Genomic DNA, 22,398 nt, shown 5'->3' with positions numbered 1-22,398 from the left:
AGTATTCAAGTCCATAGAACCCTGTTGCAAATTTCGCAACTCACAACGCAATTCTGATAAATCGGCTGAAGTTCGGAACTCCTCGAAGAATTCCTCCTTAAATTCGTCCCACGATAACGTCATAAACGTTTCACCACCGACAAGATCAATCTTGCCATCCAACCAATCCTTCGCCCTACCCCGCAACAAACTAGTAGCGAGTCTCGTCTTTTTCTCGGGAGGGCATTCCATAGTACGAAAACACCCTTCAACATCCGAAACCCAAGTCGTACTCACCAAAGGATCCGGTTTCCCATCATACATCGGGGGTCTAGTCCTCATGAAGCTCTTAAGACAACGCTCCATTTCACCCCTATTTTGGAATTCGGAATACTTCCCATCCATTTCTTCTCGAAACGCTCTCATTTGCTCCGCAACGGCGGCCGCAACTCTAGCGTTAAATTCCGTGTCGTTCATCTCGGTCTCGTTTCGCGTCGTCATTCTAAAGAATGCAAAACGATTAGTCCACGCACGTATGAAACGACACGCACAACACCACCCCATCTTGCTAAACACTCGTCGTACATCACTCGTTAGACACGATTTGCACCCGTAATAAGGTCTGCAAGTTCTTATTACGCACGCACGCCGCATCGACTCGTTAGTACAACGACCGCCTCGCTCGATGATAATAACCATACACAAACACAACCAAAATTCTACGCGGTACAAACACACGCGAGAATTATTACCACAACACAAATAATATATTCATAATATCCGCATTACTAATATACACGTTATTCAACCTATAAACAAGGCACTAACTAAACCCATTCCGACCCGTAATCCTACAAGTCCCGCACAAAATTAAGCACACACAAAAGTCTAAGTCTAGGCACCTATCTCAAGTCACCTAAATCCCTTAGACCATGCTCTGATACCACTTGTAACAGCCCAAACCTTGCCGCGTTAAAACCCCGTTAAATTTCATGACTAAAAAATTTTTTTTTGCTGAAACAGAGGGTTGCGCGGCGCGCCAATAGGCCGCGCGGCGCGCAGATTGCACCTGGCAGACTGCTGTCCCCAAAACGCTTTAATGCGAAAATGTTTGACTAGTTTCCGACCTTTTTGGCCCAAACGCTTTTAACCATGGTTTTATATATATAAAACTAGCACGTTTAACTAATAAAATTAAGTTTACGAGGCGGGTCCCACATCGACCCATTTTACCACCTTAAGTACCGAAATACAATATTTGACCAAAAGACTTTAATACAATACAAAGCCGAGCATGGCAATTGGGGATACACTACCCAATCCTAAATGATCCAAAAGCAAGTCACTAAAGCAACTATGCACGTCTTCTAGTCCTCGCGCTTACCCGAGCCACCATATCCGCATGCGATCTATAAAAAGAGTCAACAACGAGAGGGCAAGCTAATGCTTAGTGAATGATAACATACTACATACATATATATGTATAAAATGAATACGCCACACAAACAAATACCGCATACCGGGGCATCCAAGTATAAGGCATCTACACTAAGCATACCGTACGATCTAAGCAACGAGCTAAAGATACAACACAAATAAGAGTCCACCAACGACAAAGTGAACATCGCCAAATAGCTACACCCGGAGGGTTAGCTACAACACAACAACACATTAATATATAAACAATAATAATAATGCACAAGGTTAACCCCTTAACCTCAATCACACGAACATTGGCCGAACTACCCGAGCCTTGTGAATTCGCACAACCCGAAATTCACTTCTCAACCATAAGATGACCGAACAACCCGAGTCATCGTGAATCCGCACTACTCGAGATTCACTACCTCAAATAAGGTGACCGAACAACCCGAGTCACCATGAATCCGCACTACCCAAGATTCATTTCTCAATACCAAAACCCATGGTCACGGGATTATAAAATCCACCAAATCGGGGTCATCCACAACACAACCATATCAACCCTTCGCCATTAGGGTTACAACAACCAAATCACAACCAAGTGTGATAATGTGCACACAAAATGTGCATCTCGCCAAAGATGGTCAACCAAAACGCACAACGTGCCGATTGGACTTATACACAAGTCCATCAAAACCACCTATATGTGAAGTGAGCTCTATAACCGAGAATCACTTCACCCGACCCGCACCCATCCTACACATACATATGCACATAGGATATTATCACTCACCTTGAAGTCTTGAAGAAGCTTCCAAGTGAATCCGCAACTTGCCAATGGAAGATACCTATTCCATTATCACAATTACAACAATACAATTAGGATGGATTTATAAACCACCCAATTCGACCCTTAGTGCAAATTCGACCCAAATGCACTTCCAAGTACAAACCGCGCCCAAAACTAATCAATAATCACTAACACGAGTGAGAATGGTCCTAATACATCCATTAAACCCGAACACAAGTGCCAAACACGTGTCATACCCATTTTGACACTTAAACCCTAATTTTGACCCATAAAGGTCAAAATCTCATCCTTTACAAGTTTTGACACCAAAACACATTTAACTTGGTTTAATACTTCAACTTAATCCATTTTAAGTTTACAAACCTCATTAAATCGCCAAATGGGTCATAATCACCACCAAACCCTAATTTGACCCAAAGTCACAACTAGTCAACCAAATTACCCTAAATGGGTTTCAACACTTCCATAATCACCTACTTAAGTGATTAAACTCAAATTAAAGTTCTAAACATGGCCAATTAGTTCGCCAACTCAAAATCCACCAACAATTAACAACAAACCCGATTACTAGCTTCACTAAACCCATTTCATCACATAAAAGGGTTTTACAACTAATTAACTCAAAACCCTAACTTGAATATCAAATTAAATAATTGAAATTCGGAGTTTGAGCTTACCAATACTATCACCGTGTAGCCGAGAACGAAAGGAACAACTTTAAAACCCGAGACTTTGAACGATTCGAGCTTCTTCTTCACCAAAACCTCCAATCTCTCTCTAAATATCTCTCTCTCTCTCTAGATATTTGGAAGGGATGAATGGACATGAAAAATGATCCAAAACTGATCCAAAGTAGCTAATATGGCACACAAATCCGGCCCTATGTGATTTTACCCTTTTACCCCTCATTTAATTAAATAAAAACAAGGGAGTTCTGTCAGCGCCATTTTGCGCGGCGCGCACCAGAACCGCGCGGCGCGCAACAGGCCAGTTCCAGCTTCTTTTGCCTTTTAACTAATACAAATAGCCAACGCAACCAAAACCCGAATGTTATAAGTACATAAGTACGTAATATAAATATTTGGGTCTTACAACCGCCACTTGCAGTTTCTTTCGCCGTCATTCAGGTTGTTGATTTCTTTTCCCTTTTTTCCGGTGCCAGGTAAACACTTATGGCCGCCGTTAACTTTTGATGGTTGTTGGTGGTGACCACCGTTGTTGGTAGCCTCTAGGTTACCGTCGGCTGCACCCCACTCCATTTTTTATTTATTCAAAAGCTTCAACATAATCACCTTGGAAACCGCAACTATTCCTTGTTGCTTGGTCGACGGTGAGTTTGATGCTTGATTTGAGCTACCGTCATTTTTGACATGGCAGTTTGATGATTTAAGCTAACCTGTTACCATCACTGTCCATAATGACAACATGTGTTCAATGGTAAAAGATTGAGGTTCGGTTGGGTTTTGAACTGTTTACTAAGCTACCGTCGATTGACATGGCAGCTTAGTTTGGTAAATGATTGAAGCTTATAATTGGTTGCATAGATTTCGGATCAGACAACCTGGCTCTGATACCATGTTAAGAATTGATAATGCGGAAATTTAAATTTGTTTATTGATAATGTATTGAGTATCTATGGGATTAAGATGATAAACTGAGCCAATGAGGCCTTGCTTCATTGGTATCCATGTTTCATGGATTCGAGAGTGACCCAAGTTCGAGTCCAACAACTAACAACTAACCTTGTCTTTCAAAAAAAAAAAAAAAAAAAAAGATGATAAACTGAGAAAGATAAAAATAGCAAAATGCTTTAAAGACTACATTGTATTAATTGGATTGTAATTCAGTTTACATTTAATAAGTGTTTTTATATACAAAAAATACAACAGCTATTTCTATTAGAGGTTAGGCTCCAAATCTCATTTTGGAACCCCTTTATCAAAATAGGAAATATGCTTGTGATTGTAGCCGTTGCCTCATGCTTTGTGCTCAGATTTATGTTGCCTTTTACTTATGGAAATGATGAAGTTAACTTTACTTCTGATCCAAAGTCAAACTTCCATTTCAGGAAATGGTCCCTTTTTGGTTATGTATTCTAACACTTTGATCAAGATTTATAATCAAAATCATAATAACGTTTAATTCACTTGTAAATATTACAGGAGAAGACAAACCAATATAACAAGAACCGAAATGTGTAACTCAATGAAATCAACAGTAATCAATTATCACATAAATGATTAAAATTTGGACTGAATTTGATCAATCACTTTGGCATTAACTTGAAAGGCCTTTGCAAGAATGTCTGCACTGATATCCGGATTTGACCCAAACACAGCATTTGCAATCGTAATCACACCTGGATTCTGACTACTCAAAGCTGCAATAGCAACAGCATATCCATTTCCTACGTTTTGCTGGAAGTGAATTAGACCTTGTGGGAACACGAAAACATCTCCCTTCTGAAGTAATTTTGAGATGAGACGGTTTTCAGGGTTAGATGTCACAAAACCGACCAAAATACTGCCTTCAATAACAGTCAAGATTTCAGTAGCTCGGGGGTGCGTGTGTGGAGGGTTAAGACCCCATGGAGCAAAGTCAATACGAGCCATTGATATTCCTAAAGTGTTGAGTCCTTTTAATTGTACTACAGTCACAGGAGTCACAACAGACCCAACTGCATTCGACGTGTTTCCCACAATGTTTAGCCCTTTAAAAAGGAAATCATCGGCTGTAACAGACTTCGGATCTTTGCAAACCACACCATTTACCAAAACTGTTACAACAAATTACAAAACTCGTTAGCATGTGAATTGTATAGTATATTTCTTTGTATTCTTAATAAGAAATTAAAAAGTTTTTACCTTTGCTATTTGGGTCAGCCACACAAAAGTCTTGAAGAGGACTAGGGTCCGAAGCTAAAGCGAATGAACAAGCTGTCAACAAAAGACCAAATAAAAGTAAATGAGACGCCATTAGTGAAATTGAAGTGAAGAACTTGTTATGCAATGAACTTGAGTAGATTGAAGAGTTGATGAGAAAAAGTATGTAACTTGGTAATGCTTTTATAGTTAAAACATTGAAACACCTTACCAATAAAAAAATATTGATGAAGAAGTAAAACAAAGATTTAGTCTTCTTATACCTGTTCATATAAGATGAATTCAACTTTTGGTCAAATCTAATATCTAATATATATATTATTTAAAGATAGAATGCTCATGCAGCCAGGTATGATCTATTTATCCAAATTTTCTTCTGGAATCTTTTAAATATATTTGAATCATTATGTATTGAATTGGTCCAAAGATCTCATTGGATACGCGTATTATACAAAATTCAGTGTCAAAATCACAACAAAAAGAAGAAAGTAATCGATGTTAACTCTAATCTTGTTACTGAGATATGACCCAGCCTGACACAGATAAAATCTTCATACAAACTATAAAGTATAAGTAGTTCTAATGACTCATACTTGTAGAATAATACAATAACTTTTTCATATATATTAATATTAATATTAATGGTGCTTTTGAACAGCAGAGTGAATTTTTCTGCATCAAGGCAGCCAACTCATCAAGTGGAACGATTAAACAAACAAAAACAGTGGATTGCTTGCTGATATACATTGTAACAAATCAACCACTAACTAAAACAAATATTGAACAATTAGACTTGGTCTGGATAAATGTTTTAGTCATGATTCTGTCAAGATTATGAGTTCACTGCAAATTAGGTTAAACTCTTAACCCTAAAAGACACATAAAAGTCGTATTTATAGGCCTGCAAGTCCATCCGTACGGATGGTCCTTGATCCGTACAGATAAGTCATTCATTTGTACGGATGAACATCAAGCACCAACAAGGCCTGATTCGCATGAATGAGACTCTCATCCATACGAATCGAATTAACACTCCATCCACATAAGCTCTTGCGGATGATGAGTTTTACGTGTTTACAACAAAACTAGCAAAGTGTTCGACGGAATATCTATAACAAATAATGATTTAAAAACTTAGTAAGTGATTTTACCTGATTGTTAGCCATTTTAGAAGATGGAAAATTCTCATATATCTTGATCAACAACTATAATACCACGGATTTTCACATAATATCGCTAAAAAAACCCAGAATGTGGGTTATTTGGTGCGCTCGTACGTGCTAAAAGGGGTAAACGGGTATAATCACGGTTGTAGGTTTAAGTTTAACTAGAATCGAGTGAGTGACAAGCAAAAAAACGGATGAATCGAGCGAATTCACGAAAATCGCGGTTTCATGCGTGTTTCTAGGTTTTTGTGCGTGTGAGTTTTAAAACTAAATTGGGCTCTTTGATAAATGTGAAACACGCACCATGCGTGTTGTTGGTTGATTAGTGCGTGGTACGTTACCGCTTGCTTACCTTGCTTAAGTACTCGGTGAACACGCATCACGCACCAAGCCTCACGCATCATACGTGGTGCGTGGTCAGAAGGCATTCTTGCAATTTCAAAATTTCAGGAGCATATTGTTAAACACTTTCGGATATGGGGGCAATTTTACCAATTTCCCCGGATTTTATTAGGTATGTAGTTCAAGTGTCGCTATTATATGAATTATCAGGCCAATCCTACATATGTCTTTACATGAAAAGAAAAGTACATAATATTGTCTAATACCTCCATGAACTATATATATCTTACTTACGGATTTTTCGTTAAATGATAAAATCAAATTCAAAATTAACGAATGGAAGTAATCATAAGTGTTGATGGAATCAACATTAATCTCTTGTATAAGAAACATAGAGCCCCTAGCTATAAATGCATTTTTGATGTTGCAAAATTAAGTGTCTGAGCTTGGGTCATTGAGTTTGATTGTTTAAAGAATGGAAGCATCAAGATTTATAATCAAAATCATAATCATAATTATATTTAATTCACTTGTAAATACGGAGTATTACAGGACATGACAAACCATTTTACTAACATTACAATAAGTAATTCAAACAAAATCGATAGTTATGTATCATCACATAAATGCTTAAAACTTGGATTGAATTTGACTAATCACGTTAGCGTTAACTTGAAAGGCCTTTGCAAGAATATCTGCACTGATATCCGGGTTTGATCCAAACACAGCATTTGCAATCGTAATGACACCTGGATTCTGACTACTCAATGCTGCAATAGCAACAGCATATCCATTTCCAACGTTTTGCTGAAAATGAATTAGACCTTGTGGGAACACGAAAACATCTCCCTTCTGAAGTAGTTTTGTGATGAGACGGTTTTCAGGGTTAGATGTCACAAAACCGACCAAAATACTGCCTTCAATAACAGTCAAGATTTCAGTAGCTCGAGGGTGCGTGTGTGGAGGGTTAAGACCCCATGGAGCAAAGTCAATACGAGCCATCGAGATTCCTAAAGTGTTGAGTCCTTTTAATTGTACTACAGTCACAGGAGTCACAATAGACCCAACTGTATTCGACGTGTTTCCCATAACGTTGAGTCCTTCGAAACGGAAATCATCTGCTGTAACAGCCTTTGGATCTTTGCAAACCACACCATTCACCAAAACTGTGACAACAAAATATAAAATTCGTTAGCAAGTAGATAATATAGTATATTTCTTTTTATTACAAAGTTTTTTAAAAGTTTTTACCTTTGCTCTTTGGGTCAGCCACACAAAAGTCCTGAAGAGGACTAGGGTCCGAAGCTAAAGCGAATGAACAAGCTGTCAACAAGAGACAAAATAAAAGTAAATGAGTCGCCATTAATGAAATCTGAGTGAAATACTTGTTATGCAATGAAGTTGAGTAGATTAAAGAGTTTATGAGAAAAAGTGTGTAACTTGGTACTGCTTTTATAGTAAATCATTCAAACATGAAGCTAACATATGGTGACTCAGTATTTCACCAAAATAAAAATAAAAAAAAAATATTGAGGAAGAAGTAAAACAAAGATAAAGTCTTCTTATACCTTTTCATATAAGATGCATTCAAGTTTTGGACAAATCAAATCCATATTATATTAATTGAACATATAATAATGCTCATGCAGACGGGTATGATCTATTTACACAAATCTTCTTTTTGAATCACTTACATATTACATATATTTGAATCATTATGTATTGAATTGATCCAAACATCTGGTCGTATACTTGTATTATAAAAAGATTCAGAACCAAAATCAGAACTAAAAAATAGGAAATAAATAGATTTTAACTGAAATCTTGTTACCGAGATAAGACCCATCTTGACACAGATAAATTCTTTATGTAATCTATTAAGTTTAGTTCTAATGACTCATATTTACATAAAAATAGTCATTATTTTATTTTATTTTTATGGTAAGCGAGGAAACCCTCCTATGAACGAGCACATTGGCTCCCCATAGAAGGTAAAACCTCGGGTAACCAAGCACTCCGAGCGCGAGACCTGGTACCGGGTGAATTGCGCATTATGCGCACCCTCTAATCACACTCCCTTTTTGAACAATTTGGCATAGCCAGGAATTGAACCCGGGTGGTTTGCTTCAGTGGGCAATGCTTTTGAACAGCAGAGTGAATGTTTCTTCATCAAGGCAACCAACTCACCAAGCGGAACGAGTAAACAAACAAAAGCGATATGAGTACATTTTAACAAATCAATTACTAATTAAAACGTATACCGAACAATTAGACTTGGTGTGTCTAAATGTTTTAGTCGTGATTCAGTCAAGATTTTGTTGTTGAGTGCAAATTTAAGTAAACATTGTTGACAGAGTATACAGTGCTAACTGCTAGCAGTTATGGTAGTGCTAATTTTTGGTTCATTTGGTTAGTGACTTAGTGTGTATGTTGACTAGGCTAGTTTTCTGATTCTTCTTGTATTGATTGTGTACCTTGTTGATCTTCGAATCCGTTTATTTATATTATTGTGTGTTCGGGGAAAAATAAATAATATAAGAAAGAAGGGGCTACTACTATACATAAATATATAAAGCAAAGATATGTAAACATGGCATATAACATTTAGAAAGAGGATACAAAGCTCATACTATATACATAGAACCATTTGATTTGAGTTCGATTACAAAAGGTAACAATTCAATTTATGTTGATCAAATAGTTACAATCCAGATATTTACAAACCTTCAACTTTATGCACCAGATAACATTTACAAACTAATTCCAGAGTAATGATGTCATACTGCTTCCTCGGTTAATTGTTTGCACCATACAACATTAGCAAGCTAAATTCGTGCAACGTTTTCTGTAAAGATGTATACCTCATCGTACCCATACCTACAAACATTTTAAAACGAACGAGAAATTAATCCACAAAAACTAACATCTATAATTCACAAGGAGCACATAAATATAAAAAATCTTACCCAGCCTTCCCACAATAAGTGGGCTTGTAATTGTAAATAAGATTGTCCAACACTTTTCGAACTGGTGGTCTGTTTAAAGATTTTCGAGCCTCACTTCAAATTCATAAGTTGTAATTAGTAACTAGTAAATAAAATTTATAAAATTAAAGATCTTTAGATCTACAACAATTGCAAAATGGTACCTCACAAAAAAGTTAGCAAAGTGCTGAGTCACTTGAATAGCGTCGTCTGAATGTGGTATCATGGGTAAGCCCCATTCAAAAGCATTTTTCTGCAACATACAATATGAAAACATCATTCTTAGGGTCTGTTTACTAACCACTTAATGGTCTGTTTCTGTACAAATCTTAATTCAGTAAGTAAAATTAATGTTTCTTTATCATTTAATCTGCTACTTAATCTGAAAATTGGTCTGTTTCTAGGAGACATGGAATCAGACACCCCTCCAGAATAAGGCAAATGGAAATAGAGGCAAATTCAGAAAAAAAGTTACTAAAGATAAAAACAAGCATGAACATCTTTTTACTAGACACGAAGTACCTCTGGGTGCCATTGGACTGCAGTCACTGGATAAATTTGTGATTGAACTGTTGATACATAAACCTGATGTAAAGTTTAATTTGTTATCATACACAATAAAAATATGGTCTATTAAACAACCAAATAAGTAAAAAAATCTAAATAAGTTATGCACCTTGTTATCTTTATCGGTACTAGTCGTCAAAATGTTAAAGAAATTGGACAAGCTAACATTTTCTTGAAATCTTTCTGGCGATATACCATACTGTTAATGAGGAAAACAGAAACGGTTAAGATAAATATTTGCAGAATATATCACACGAGCTTTCGGATTTATACCACAAAAGATAATTACTCACTTTATGGTGGTGCATCACCAGGCGATCGGTACTTAACTTTGCAATCAAATCAGTCGAAAATCTATATATAACAAAACCATCAACTTCAAAATGAATGACAGCACCTTTGTAAGTATAAAACACCGTAATACCTTTGAAACATAGTTTCTTCGATGTTAACGTTTTTAACTAATTGAAGTGTAGATGCATGATGTGATCCGCTAAACCTTTCAAGTATATTATCATCCTGGTAACTTGGAAGTAAAAATAAATAGTTACATCTAAAACTGAGCATAACACAATACGCATATTAGATGAAAAATGTTTTTTAATGTTACTGCAAGAATTAAAGAGAAGTCACTAACAGACTTTCTACTTTAGGGGAACAAAATTAAAGAAAACTACAAAGGATTTTGCTAACGACAGCTATTAGAGTTGTCATTAACGTGCATAAATTCATCGTACATTTGCATAACCGCCATCAAAAAGTCAATATCAACCGCTATGTACAACATAATTATGCACGTTAACGATAACCCGTCGTTAGCAAAATCCTAATTAATAAGTGAGCATCACTTACTTTGCTAATGATCATAGTTATGAGTTCAAAACCTAAGCAAATGGCAAATAAAGGAAAATGGTCTCCTGCATCATTCTTCTTCAGGACTTGCTGCACCAATTTAAATAACAATAAACAATCATCAAAAGGGCCTTAACTGCATCATTATTACAAATATCTCATGAAGATATCATATTCTTGATGATAAGAAAAAGGCCATTTGGCCTAGTGGTATAGGAGTATTTAATCCCATCAACTATAGGGTAACCGGAGCCCATTTTGACCCGGTTACCAAAACCAACCTGACCGCCCATTTTGCCACCTATAGGGCTAACCCATTAACTAATTGTTTGTGAGTACAAGTCTCATTCGATACGAAGTGTATAAATAATGTGCTTTAAAGATATGTTGAATTTTTTATAGTATTTTTTTTTTTTTAACGGCAGTTCGGGATAATCCAGGAGGACTAAACCACCCACAAGCAGTTGCATAACCCGCACCTAACTGCTGGCCATGAGGAAACCCGGCCCAATCCGAGGGCATGGACGGTAAACCCCCCACCCCCCAACGCGATGTGCGAAAGACACCTTTGGGTGCAATGCTTGTGTGCAATGTTGCATCCCACGCGAGTCGAACTCCTGACAGCCACTACCACAACTACAACACAAGGTTAAAAATGAGCTTACCTTAAAAATAGCCTCAACAACTTCAGTATATAACCCTTTCTTAGCCCATCCACCAGTGAAAAGCACTCCATTCACCAGATTAAGTTTCTGCAATTCCCAAATGTCCAATTTTAAGTTAAATTTCTAGCTCCTATAAATCCAGTTTCTCAATTATATATATGTTCAATTAAAAAATTGCTTGTAAGAAATGTAAAATAATGTTTCAATTTCAACAAATAGTATAGCAAAAAAAGTACAATTTCTTACAGTTTGAAGAGTCTCTGGATGTTCGTTATAAATGAGTGGAATAACTCTAGCACCCGCAGATTCAACGAACTTGACATAAGAAGCAGCTATATATGAAACATTTGTTGAGTTATTAAGTCTACCGGAAGCACCGTCGCTTGGATGGCTCAATATTCCGATGATCGGACCCAAATTCACATTCGGCTCCGGCATTACAAGTCGGTGATCGTTGATTAATCACAATTCACAAGTAGGTCGAGTGTTGCTGATGATGGCCGGTGACAAATAAAACTACAACAGCAACAATATGATAATGATGATGATAATGATGATGATAATGAGGATGATGATAATGATTAACTAGCAGGAGACTTGACCGTATTTGGAGGACTCGTCTTCTGACAGAAGAAAATTATTCTGGCACCCCTATCCAAACAATACATCAAATAAAATACTCCGTATTTTTTAAGGATTATAATATTATATACTTAAAGCTTTTTAATTAAATATACGTATAGTAGTTAAATTGAACTAGTTGAAAACTATCTCACTGATTGTTGATAACCACATTCTTAACTTTTTTACACTACCAGTATTATTTATGCACACGATATTTTTATTTTTTTTAAGAATAACATTTAAGACTATATTTTTTTTTAAAATCGTGCCAATGCTAAGATCATTTGTGCTAGAAGAAATACCCCACGTCCCCATTATTGTCCGACTCGAGTCCGTGTTTGACTCGATACCTTGCAGTCTAGAATTAGTGGCGGAAGCAGAAATTTTTTCCAGTGAGGGCGAAATTTTTTTAAAAGCGTAGCAATTTTATTGTGCAAAATATGGAGGTTTTTTGACAAAATACGGAGGTTTTAAGCAAAATACGAAGACTTTGGGGGCAAAATATGAAGACTTTTGTGCAAAAAATATTCAACTGGACAAAAAATCGAAAAATCCAAAATTTTTGCACTAAAAATGATAAATCCACTGGGGGCAGGCGCCCTACCCTGCCCCCACATATTTCCGCCCGTGTCTAGAAGTACATGTTCGGCGGATTTCAATGCATTATCGCAAATCGGACATCAAACCGAATCAAGGTCTATGCCACTTTTGTTAAGCTCCAAACGCACTGAAATCCTACCTGGAGTAGTTCCCCACGTATAAAAAAAAAAAAAAAAAAAAAAAAAAAATGTTAACTATCTTTTGAATTAAAAAAATCAAAATATCTAAAGTAGGTCCAATAATCTCTTATTACAAACTTTAAGATATATAAAAATACTAGATTTAAGAGCACGTGCGTTGCACGAAAACTCTTCAACAAACAATCTTGAATCGTAAAATGATACATCAATTAACGATATGATATAGAGAGTGTCACGAGTATTGTTGTGGGTGAATTCCTTAAGTATTTTTGCTTTACATAAAACACATCACCAAGAGGTGAATAACTTAAACTTTATTTTAGACATAACACATAGATTAAGGAAACTAAATAGGACTCGTTAAAATCCTTTTTTTTTTTTTTTTGCATATATATATATATATATATATATATATATATATATATATATATATATATATATATATATATATATATATATATATATATATATATCGAAAATTGCAGAATAAAAACATTTGGATAAAGAAATTACTTAAAGATAAACCATGTGACTTCCATCTTTTATAATAACAAACAAAAGTTTGATGCGGTTGAATTCAATGAGACATCTTTCTCCAACAATCCAGCCCTGTATCCATTTCATTTGACGACAAGTACAGATTAGGTTTTTTCTTTTGTGGTTCTTCTTTTAGTCCCCATATATGAATAAATTTTTGGAGATCATAGCATTCATATTGTAGGTCGGAGTATGTGAGTAGTGAATAGCATGATAGCATTTGCTTTTACTATTGTGATGAAGGTGAGCCTATTACAAAATGCTAAGTGCAAAAGAATAATACAAAGAGATCACATAAGAAATGAATGAATATTTGAAGTGCAAAAGAATAATACAAAGAGATCACATAAGAAATGAATGAATATTTGAAGTACAAAAAGTCAAACCTGTATCCTCATATTGAGCTTTCAAAAATGAATTGGCATTAGTTATAGTATTATACAGTATACAATTACTTCAACTGCAACACCTTGCTAATAAAATGAGGCTACTCCCGCATATATGGGATTGTCAATAAGTTTAGTTTTGACAACATATATGGGATTGTCAATAAATTTAAGAGCCCGTGCGTTATACGACAACTCTATAAAATAGTATTCAAAAACGTTAGTATTGGCAGCGATTAAGTGTGTGATTCTACATCTATAAATAGAAATATGAAAACGTACAAAATGAAACCCGGATAAAAAAAAAAGAATGAGCCTTTAAGTGTCAAGAAGGTTCTCAATCGATTTTCATAATGAATCTAGGCGCACTAACTGGAAAAAAGAATCATCATTTACGCTACTAACAATTAGACAAATAATTGCTTTCTAGTAATTTAGTTTTTAAAGTACACGTCTTGCCAATTATCAGTACATCAACAAACAATTTTATACAGTAAGAGCATACAAAATTACCACGAAAAGTTGTACGGATATTTATAGGAGCTATATGTTTTGTTGATTTTCCCGAAACATGAGTGGAGCATCTCCAGTGTAAGTTGTGCTGGCAACCGGTTCAGTTGCAATCAGATAATCACGTTCTTTAACTTCATCATCAACTTTTTATTTGATTTCTGAAATGAACCAACAAAAGTACATGGAGTTAATCATGAATGATTAATCATGAACGGATCTTATAATGACAAAAATAAAACCATACAATGAAAAATACAAAGTATTAAGACCTCTCCTTGACTAAATTCCCTACCAGCTGCACATCAGCCCACTGCTATAACATCCAAACACAAATATACAAATTGATATAAGATGTCTCTTTAATGATACCCTACAATATAAGATGTCCTATTTGATTAGATCATTTGTAACCATCAGCCATATAATCTTCTACATCACCAAAATTTTAACAAATAACTTAGTATACAATACAACAATGCACAAACATACATTCTAACCCTGATAAATTATCAACCTATCTCTTTATTAATATATTTTAATATTTTATATTTAGATTTCATCATGATAAATATGATTATATTTTAGCGAAATACTGACCTAAAGAATGATTATAGATAGATGTTATAAAACTTCCTTGTAGAAGACCTTTTTTTGTTGAATTGTAGAGTTGTTTACCCTTATTTAAAATAAGTACCTTAAGCCCTTCTATGTTTTTAACCCTTGAAAGAGTGCCATACAATTGACTGTGAGTGAATACCGGTAGTTGGAGAAACAACTCAAGATTTGACAGTTATTGTCATTGACTTACATCTTCAAGATTATCTGCGTTCATTACATCTTCAATTCGTGACATCACTTTGTGTGCTAAGCTTTCTAGTATTCTTGAATACCTCTCAAGAATTACGTGTCCGATATCCTGCATGAATAGGTGTGACAATTTGAGTAACGGGTCATAATGGGTAATTTCTAATATGATCCAAGTTAAAGGTTCACGGGTTGAGAAAACTACACCTTCTAGTCGACTTTTATGAATCTGTTAAAAAGTAACAGCATGCTAATCTAAAGTATTGAAAATAAAGCTACTACCTCCGTCCAAAATCTGTAGTCCAGTATTCCGTTTTGAAATGTCCCAAATTAATTGTCCACTTCCATAAATAGAAAAGAATATACCCTTAATGTATATGGATATGATTAAAGGAGAAAGAAAAAAGTAAGAGAAAAACTGGAAAGTAAATAGAAAGTATAGTACTTTTATGACATTTCATTAACCTGTGTGTTTTTGTCCGAAACAATTAAACTGGGACCAATGGAGTATTTCGGAGGATAGATGTCAAGACCCGTCCTAATCCATAAGAACGAATACAATAACATATGACTACATCGCGAGGTAGTTGACCTCTAAATGATACATTTTACAAACATTGCATTCGTTTTTAAAAGACAAACTTTCATTACATCGAAAGTTGACAGGCATGCATACCATTTCAAAATATCCAAACTATAAATGACCTAATCTGTCATTTACTTAATAATCTTTATTGAACTCAACGACTCGAATGCAACGTCTTTTGAAATATGCCATGAATGACTCCAAGTAATATCTTTAAAATGAGCGAATGCACATCGGAAGATTTCTTTAATGCCTGAGAATAAACATGCTTTCAAGTGTCAACCAAAAGGTTGGTGAGTTCATTAGTTTATCATAATCATTGATTTTTATCATTTTAATAGACCACAAGATTTCATATATTGACACGCGTAACTCGCGAATTAAAATTCATTCATATGGTGAACACCTGGTAACCGACCTTAATAGGATGCATATAGAATATCCCCATCATTCCAGGACTCTCATCGGACATGATAAATCGAAGTACTAAAGCATCCGAAACTCGGATGAGGCTTGTTGGGCCAAATAGATCTATCTTTAGGATTCGCGTCAATTGGTGGCAATTATCATAAAAACCAATTCTTAGGCTACCAAGCTAAAAAGGGGCATATTCGGTTCGATAATTCAACCATAGAATGTAGTTTCGATCACTTGTGTCTATTTCGTAAAGCATTTATAAAAGCATCGCATGTATTCTCAGTCCCAAAAATATATATTGCAAAAGCATTTAAAAAGGGAGTAATGAAACTCACGATATGATATTTTGTAGAAAAAAATATGCATACGACGATACTGAACAATGCAAGGTTGGCCTCGGATTCACGAACATATATCAATTATATATATTAATACACATAATCGTAATCGAATAAATTTACATTTATAATTTATTAGCTGTATCATTTTTATATTAATAATATATATATGTCTCATATATTCTTTTTGTATATAAAAATATTAAATTTGGTTATGTTATATGTATTACTTATAGTTGTATATAACTATTAGTTATTTTAATAATAATAATGATATTAGTAATAATAAAAATGATAATAATAAGGATAATACCAATTAATAATATTAATAATTAGCAATTCACTTAATTCATAATTTTATCCATAGTTTTCAAATCTATAAATTTATATATACTTATAATCTTAATAATACTATCTTTAAAAACTTTTATTGTCATAATCATAATACTTTTAATAATAATGATATGGATATTACTAATAATAATAATACTGATAATTTTAATGATAACATTAATAAAATTTATAGTTATAATAATAAGTTTTAATTTATTATAATACTGGTAATAATAAGAACAATAATATTGATAGTAATAATATTCATACTACTTAATAATAATGCTAATAATAATACAACAATAATAATAATTAGAATAATAATAATAATAATAATAATAATAATAATAATAATAAGTAAACTACCTCAAAGAAGTAGTCTTAAAAAATGTCCAAGTCCGGGTTTGAACCCGAGACCTCTCGTTTAACCAGAAACACCCTCAACCATCCTTCTCTCCTCGCTTCAGATTTATACTCCTTATACATCATATTTATCCTATTTCTGTTTTAATCTTTTAGGATCAAGCACCAACAGGTTCTTCTAGTTTCATTATTATCTTTAATATACGTTTTTGATTATTGTTACCATGCTTGTACATCCCCATAACTATCATCATATTACTATCATCATTATCACGGTTATTTAATAAAAATGGGAACAAGCTTGGTTATCTAACAATCTCGGCTCAATAGCAATTTGAATCACAGCCCAACCGCACAATTGACTTACGGCCCAACAAGAAATTTGTATATCTCGGCCCACTATCAAATTCAAAGTTCACAGTCCCATAAACAAATCAAAGTTTACGGCCCAAGTTGCAAAGTGATCGACCCAATTGCTTCACAAGTCCATCTAAAACTAACGGTCCGCTTATTCAAAGGTTTATGGATTTAGTTTGTCGACTGATCTGGAAAATGAAGGAAGAAGAATATTTAAAGTAAATAACACAAATTTGCAAGTGTTGACCACCTTTAATAAGCAAATGCCGGCCATAGTGGATAGATTGTTCCACCTAAATACCCCACTTGACCAATTATTTATTCCCCATAGCCCACCATTTAATTATTAAATCTCCTTGTTTAGTAGTTTCATTATTATCTCTTCTGCTGTAACCGAACGGAAATAATCACCAAAAAAAATAACAGCGACATTTATACACCTTAAACAGAAATAAACAGGAAGCAGATGATGACGGTGTAATGAGTTGGAGTGGTGGCTTATGATGGTGTTCTTTGAATGATAGCAGAGGCGTTATATGGGTTGGGTCTCGGCTACAAGAGGGGACCGAAAGGTGGTTGTGGTGATGATAATTTAATGAAGCTAGGAGCATGTGGTGTTTGTTTATCATGATCGAACTGAAAACAATTAATAGAGCATGTGAACAGAAACAGAAGATATGGGGCAGGTTGGTAGGGTTTCGTATAACATCACAAAAGAAAAGGTGCTCGGTTTAGTTGTGTTTGAATAGAAGAAATGAACAGCAACAAATATATGGGTGTTCTTGTGAGCAGAAACAGTGATACCTTGGTGAGTGTTGAACCGGAACAAAAACATAATAAACGTACAGCGGTATGGGTGTGTTGGTCATCGGAGGTGGAGTTGATTTTGAATAGGGGTTGTGGTGGTTCATGGTGATTAAATGTGGTGGTGGAAAGGTGGCGATGGTATTCGAACATACAGTAGTGAATAAGTTGCAGGTTGTAGTCGTTATCGATGGTTTTCAATGAGGGGTTCCTGGATTTCATCAAGGAAATACACAGATGGCAGTTTGATGTGATGCTCGACAACAACGAAAATGAAAGGTGTTCATGGTTGTTGATGGGTGAGGAAGGAAGATGGTCGATGGTGATGTTCACGGTGATGGTGATTCTAAAGGTGATGGCGGTTGTAGGTGGCTGTAGGGTGATGGTGGAAGTCAAGCATGAGAGTGGTTGATGGTTATGGCGGAGAGTAATTCGGGTGTTGTGGAGGTGTTGGTAAACCGAAGATAGTAACAATAATTTAGAATGGTCATGGCGATTAAAGGTGTTGTAGTTTTCGATCAATCAACAAACCTTGAATGGAAGGTGGTGCTAAGATATTTCCAAACAAAAGCAGAAGTAAATGGCTCGATGAGAGTATATAATTGAGTTGTATTAGAGATAAAGAAAGATAATCAATATATGTTTTGTATGGCAAAGATAGTCGATATATATTATATTAGGAATGTGAATAATATTTGTCAACTAGAATAGTGATACAGCTGGCAAACATATCTGTTCTGCATATAATCAAATATGATTGTTATGATACAGCTAGCAAACATAAGGCTTTTTTTGGAAATGAGACAATCAATCATCCAATTCTTTACAACCTCCATTATATTATATGATATAATAATATAATAAAGTAATAATATATTAATAATACCACTAATATAATAACAACTATTTAGAAAACGTAAGGTTTTAAGAATTTCTTTGGCTATATACTGCCGACAGTTATTAAAAGGGAAGCGTTTCGTTCTCCATTGTAAATCAGTGGCGAATAACAGTCTTCGGAAAAAATCCCATATTTTTAAATTAACTATATTTATTTATTTTGGTCATTATGGTATAAAATTCAATCATTAATTTAATAAATAAAAATTACATCAACTGTCCCTCTCGATTCTGGGTAAAATATGAAAAATGTTGAAATTTATTAATTAGCTTCCAAATATATTTTTAATAAGCCTAAAATTTATATAGCTCATTTTCGAATCATCGTTTATTTTAAAATCACATAAGTTCGTTTATAACTTGTTTATTATCAATTGAATGATAATTGAGTGTTACTATCATTTTCCAAATAAATTCGAAACTATATATATATATATATATATATATATATATATATATATATATATATATATATATATATATATATATATATATATATATATATATATATATATATATACTTTTTAAATAATAATCATTATAATATCCTATTTTTATTTTACTTTACATAAATAAATTTTAGTAACAACAACATACAATATTTAAAATTATGTTTATAATTATTATTATTATTATATATATATATATATATATATATATATATATATATATATACACCTATCAAGGTACAATAAATTGTTCGTGAATCTTCGAAACTGGTCGAAGGTCAAATGATTTCATAAAATAGTTCAAAAATTTTGAAATTCAATTTAATAGACTTTGCTTATCATGTCGAAACCATATAAAGATTAAAGTTTAAATTTGGTCGGAAATTTTCGGGTCGTCACAATAGAAGCATTTGAATAAGAGAAGGCAAATGGGTGCATTACGTAACGGGTCAAATTGGGTAAGATTTCTAGGTGTTGGTCTGAAACAATTACTATATTATCTCAATTTTGAGACGAATTTGTGTGGTCTAAGTAGTAAAACTTAAGTTTGGATGACTATTAACTCATTTTACCCATTTCATATATTTAGGACCATTAGACAGGAATCAAAAATGAATTGGCCATTCTGCACTTTTTCAATAAACTTGGGGCAACTTTTGACCCATTTCACTTTTAATAAAACAAAAAAAAGATTAAATTTCATCCATTACACAATATTACCCAAAGTGACCCATATTAGTTCCAAAAGTAATATCTATGCTTGAAAGTTTCTTACTCGATTGTTTTCGATTTTGCTGACGTCTAGTGCAAAAGGCGGGATGCCAGGGTAACGATGTTTCAATATAAGTAATATCGTCTCTGCTCTATCTTCAGATTATTTTCTTTTCTCCAAACTATCACATCCAATTCCTACCATTTTTATAATATTGAGTATTGAATTTAATTACTTTGATTCTCTTATATATTTTTATGGTTAATCATATGAATTCATATCACTACATTTCTAAATAACTTCATCATGACCAATTTTTGATGACTTGCAATATACATATTAGCAAAAGTGTAAGTTGTAATATGCATGTAAATACTATTCTCAAATTTATCAAAGAATAATTTTCACGCTCATAGATATAATCAAGATAATAAGCATACATAATGTATTTAACGACCCGTTCAGATCGATTACAAACGATTCATCTCAATTGATTTCATTGTGAGGTATTGACCTCTATATGATACGTTTTACAAACATTGCATTCGTTGAAAGACAACTCATTTCAAAATATAACCTTTCGATACAAATGATATATGATTCTCCTAATATGAATGACTAATGTTTTATAACAGTCTTTTTGAACTCAATGACTTGAATGCAACGTCTTTTGAGATATGCCATGAATGACTCCAAGTAATTCATTCGAGGAATGTTTTGCTTGTGTCTATCTCTTCAAACATTTATAAAAGCATTTCATGTATTCTCAGTCCAAAAATATAGATTGCAAAAGCATTTAAATAAAACAGTTATAAAAACAACGCATGTATTCTCAGCCCTAAAAATGTAAAGAGTAAAAGGGAATCAAATGAACTCACGATACGATATTTTGTAGTAAAAATATGCATACGACGGAACTGAACAATGCAGGGTTGGCCTCGGATTCACGAACCTATATCAAGTATATATATTAACACCTATAATTGTAATCAAATAATTTCACCTATTAATTATATATTAATTATATATTTATTGTTTGTAGTTTAAATAGAATTTTTTTTTTACTAAATCCAAATATATATTTTATTTATATCTTAAATTATATGTTATATATATATATATATATATATATATATATATATATATATATATATATATATATATATATATTTATTTATTTATTTTGTATATAATGAAAATTAATATTTATTCATATTGTTATATTAATATATGTATATAAGTAATTAATAATTTATATGTAATATTTATATAATTAATGTTAATATGTTTATTCCAAAATTTTATGTAATTGTAAGACCCAAATATTTATTGTACATAATGTATTTATGGTGTACGATATGTGTATGAAGTGTACGAAGCATATACGTGTTGTTTGCTCGAACGTCGAAGGAAACTGGACGTTGTCTGAAGTGACAAGGTGTGTACGTATCTTTTCAATCCCAAATAAAGTTTGAGTTGATGTTTCAAAGCCTTACCATTGGAAAGAAAATCTTATTACGTTTCCAATGATATTTGATTCATCAAAAACGGAGCTACGGTAAAAAAGTTATAGCCAAAACAAGTTTCTGAAAACTGACCTGAAGGTTGGAGCGGCGCTCCAATTTATGGCGCGGCGCTCCGATCGCGTCAGAAGCAATTTTCAGCTTTTTTAAAAGGTTTAAATGAGGGGTACTGTGGTCTTTTCAATTGGGGTCGGTTTTGGGTCACCAAAACTGATCTAGAACTCCATTGGAGCTCATTTCTCACCCACACAAACACTCTCATCCATATTTAGAGAGAGAGGAAGAGTTCTAGAGTGAGAGAGCTTGATTTGGAGAAGAAGGAGTCGAATTCTAGCCAAAGCTCGA

At 33.8% G+C, this 22,398-nt stretch overlaps 3 protein-coding genes across 3 annotated transcripts; all 3 read right to left on the bottom strand.

Annotated features, from left to right (window-relative positions):
• Window positions 1-4,367: 4,367 nt before the first annotated feature.
• LOC139891075 (putative germin-like protein 2-1) lies at window positions 4,368-5,191 on the bottom strand. The gene is made up of 2 exons (XM_071874001.1): window positions 5,077-5,191; window positions 4,368-4,988 (listed from the first exon to the last, which is right to left on the bottom strand). Exons 1-2 carry the CDS (start codon window positions 5,186-5,188, stop codon window positions 4,453-4,455), a joined length of 648 nt encoding a protein of 215 aa, XP_071730102.1. The 5' UTR covers window positions 5,189-5,191; the 3' UTR covers window positions 4,368-4,452.
• Window positions 5,192-7,145: 1,954 nt separating this feature from the next.
• LOC139891074 (putative germin-like protein 2-1) lies at window positions 7,146-7,984 on the bottom strand. Its single transcript, XM_071874000.1, has 2 exons — window positions 7,854-7,984; window positions 7,146-7,768 (listed from the first exon to the last, which is right to left on the bottom strand). Exons 1-2 carry the CDS (start codon window positions 7,963-7,965, stop codon window positions 7,233-7,235), a joined length of 648 nt encoding a protein of 215 aa, XP_071730101.1. The 5' UTR covers window positions 7,966-7,984; the 3' UTR covers window positions 7,146-7,232.
• A 1,237-nt stretch (window positions 7,985-9,221) lies between these two features.
• On the bottom strand, window positions 9,222-12,311 carry LOC139891073 (gamma-glutamyl hydrolase 2-like). Its single transcript, XM_071873999.1, has 9 exons — window positions 11,917-12,311; window positions 11,671-11,757; window positions 10,578-10,672; window positions 10,447-10,507; window positions 10,263-10,352; window positions 10,109-10,171; window positions 9,751-9,839; window positions 9,569-9,661; window positions 9,222-9,479 (listed from the first exon to the last, which is right to left on the bottom strand). The coding sequence occupies exons 1-9, from the start codon at window positions 12,106-12,108 to the stop codon at window positions 9,428-9,430; spliced, it is 822 nt and encodes a 273-aa protein (XP_071730100.1). The 5' UTR covers window positions 12,109-12,311; the 3' UTR covers window positions 9,222-9,427.
• Window positions 12,312-22,398: the final 10,087 nt, after the last annotated feature.

The sequence above is a fragment of the Rutidosis leptorrhynchoides genome, chromosome 2 (assembly GCF_046630445.1).
Source record: "Rutidosis leptorrhynchoides isolate AG116_Rl617_1_P2 chromosome 2, CSIRO_AGI_Rlap_v1, whole genome shotgun sequence".
Classification (NCBI taxonomy): domain Eukaryota; kingdom Viridiplantae; phylum Streptophyta; class Magnoliopsida; order Asterales; family Asteraceae; genus Rutidosis; species Rutidosis leptorrhynchoides.
The sequence above is the reverse complement of the archived record's forward strand: the minus strand, read 5'-3'. Positions and strand labels throughout refer to the sequence as shown.

Excerpts from the sequence above, each read along its gene's own strand:
- LOC139891075 (XM_071874001.1), bottom strand. The coding sequence starts at position 5,188 with ATGGCGTCTCATTTACTTTTATTTGGTCTTTTGTTGACAGCTTGTTCA. Across the intron at positions 4,989-5,076 it reads GGCTGACCCAAATAGCAAAG|TTTTGGTAAATGGTGTGGTT; the intron begins GTAAAAACTTTT and ends TTGTTGTAACAG.
- LOC139891074 (XM_071874000.1), bottom strand. The coding sequence starts at position 7,965 with ATGGCGACTCATTTACTTTTATTTTGTCTCTTGTTGACAGCTTGTTCA. Across the intron at positions 7,769-7,853 it reads GGCTGACCCAAAGAGCAAAG|TTTTGGTGAATGGTGTGGTT; the intron begins GTAAAAACTTTT and ends TTGTTGTCACAG.
- LOC139891073 (XM_071873999.1), bottom strand. The coding sequence starts at position 12,108 with ATGCCGGAGCCGAATGTGAATTTGGGTCCGATCATCGGAATATTGAGC. Across the intron at positions 10,673-11,670 it reads TTGTTGAGGCTATTTTTAAG|GATGATAATATACTTGAAAG; the intron begins GTAAGCTCATTT and ends CCAAGTTACCAG. Across the intron at positions 9,840-10,108 it reads CAGTCCAATGGCACCCAGAG|AAAAATGCTTTTGAATGGGG; the intron begins GTACTTCGTGTC and ends TGTATGTTGCAG.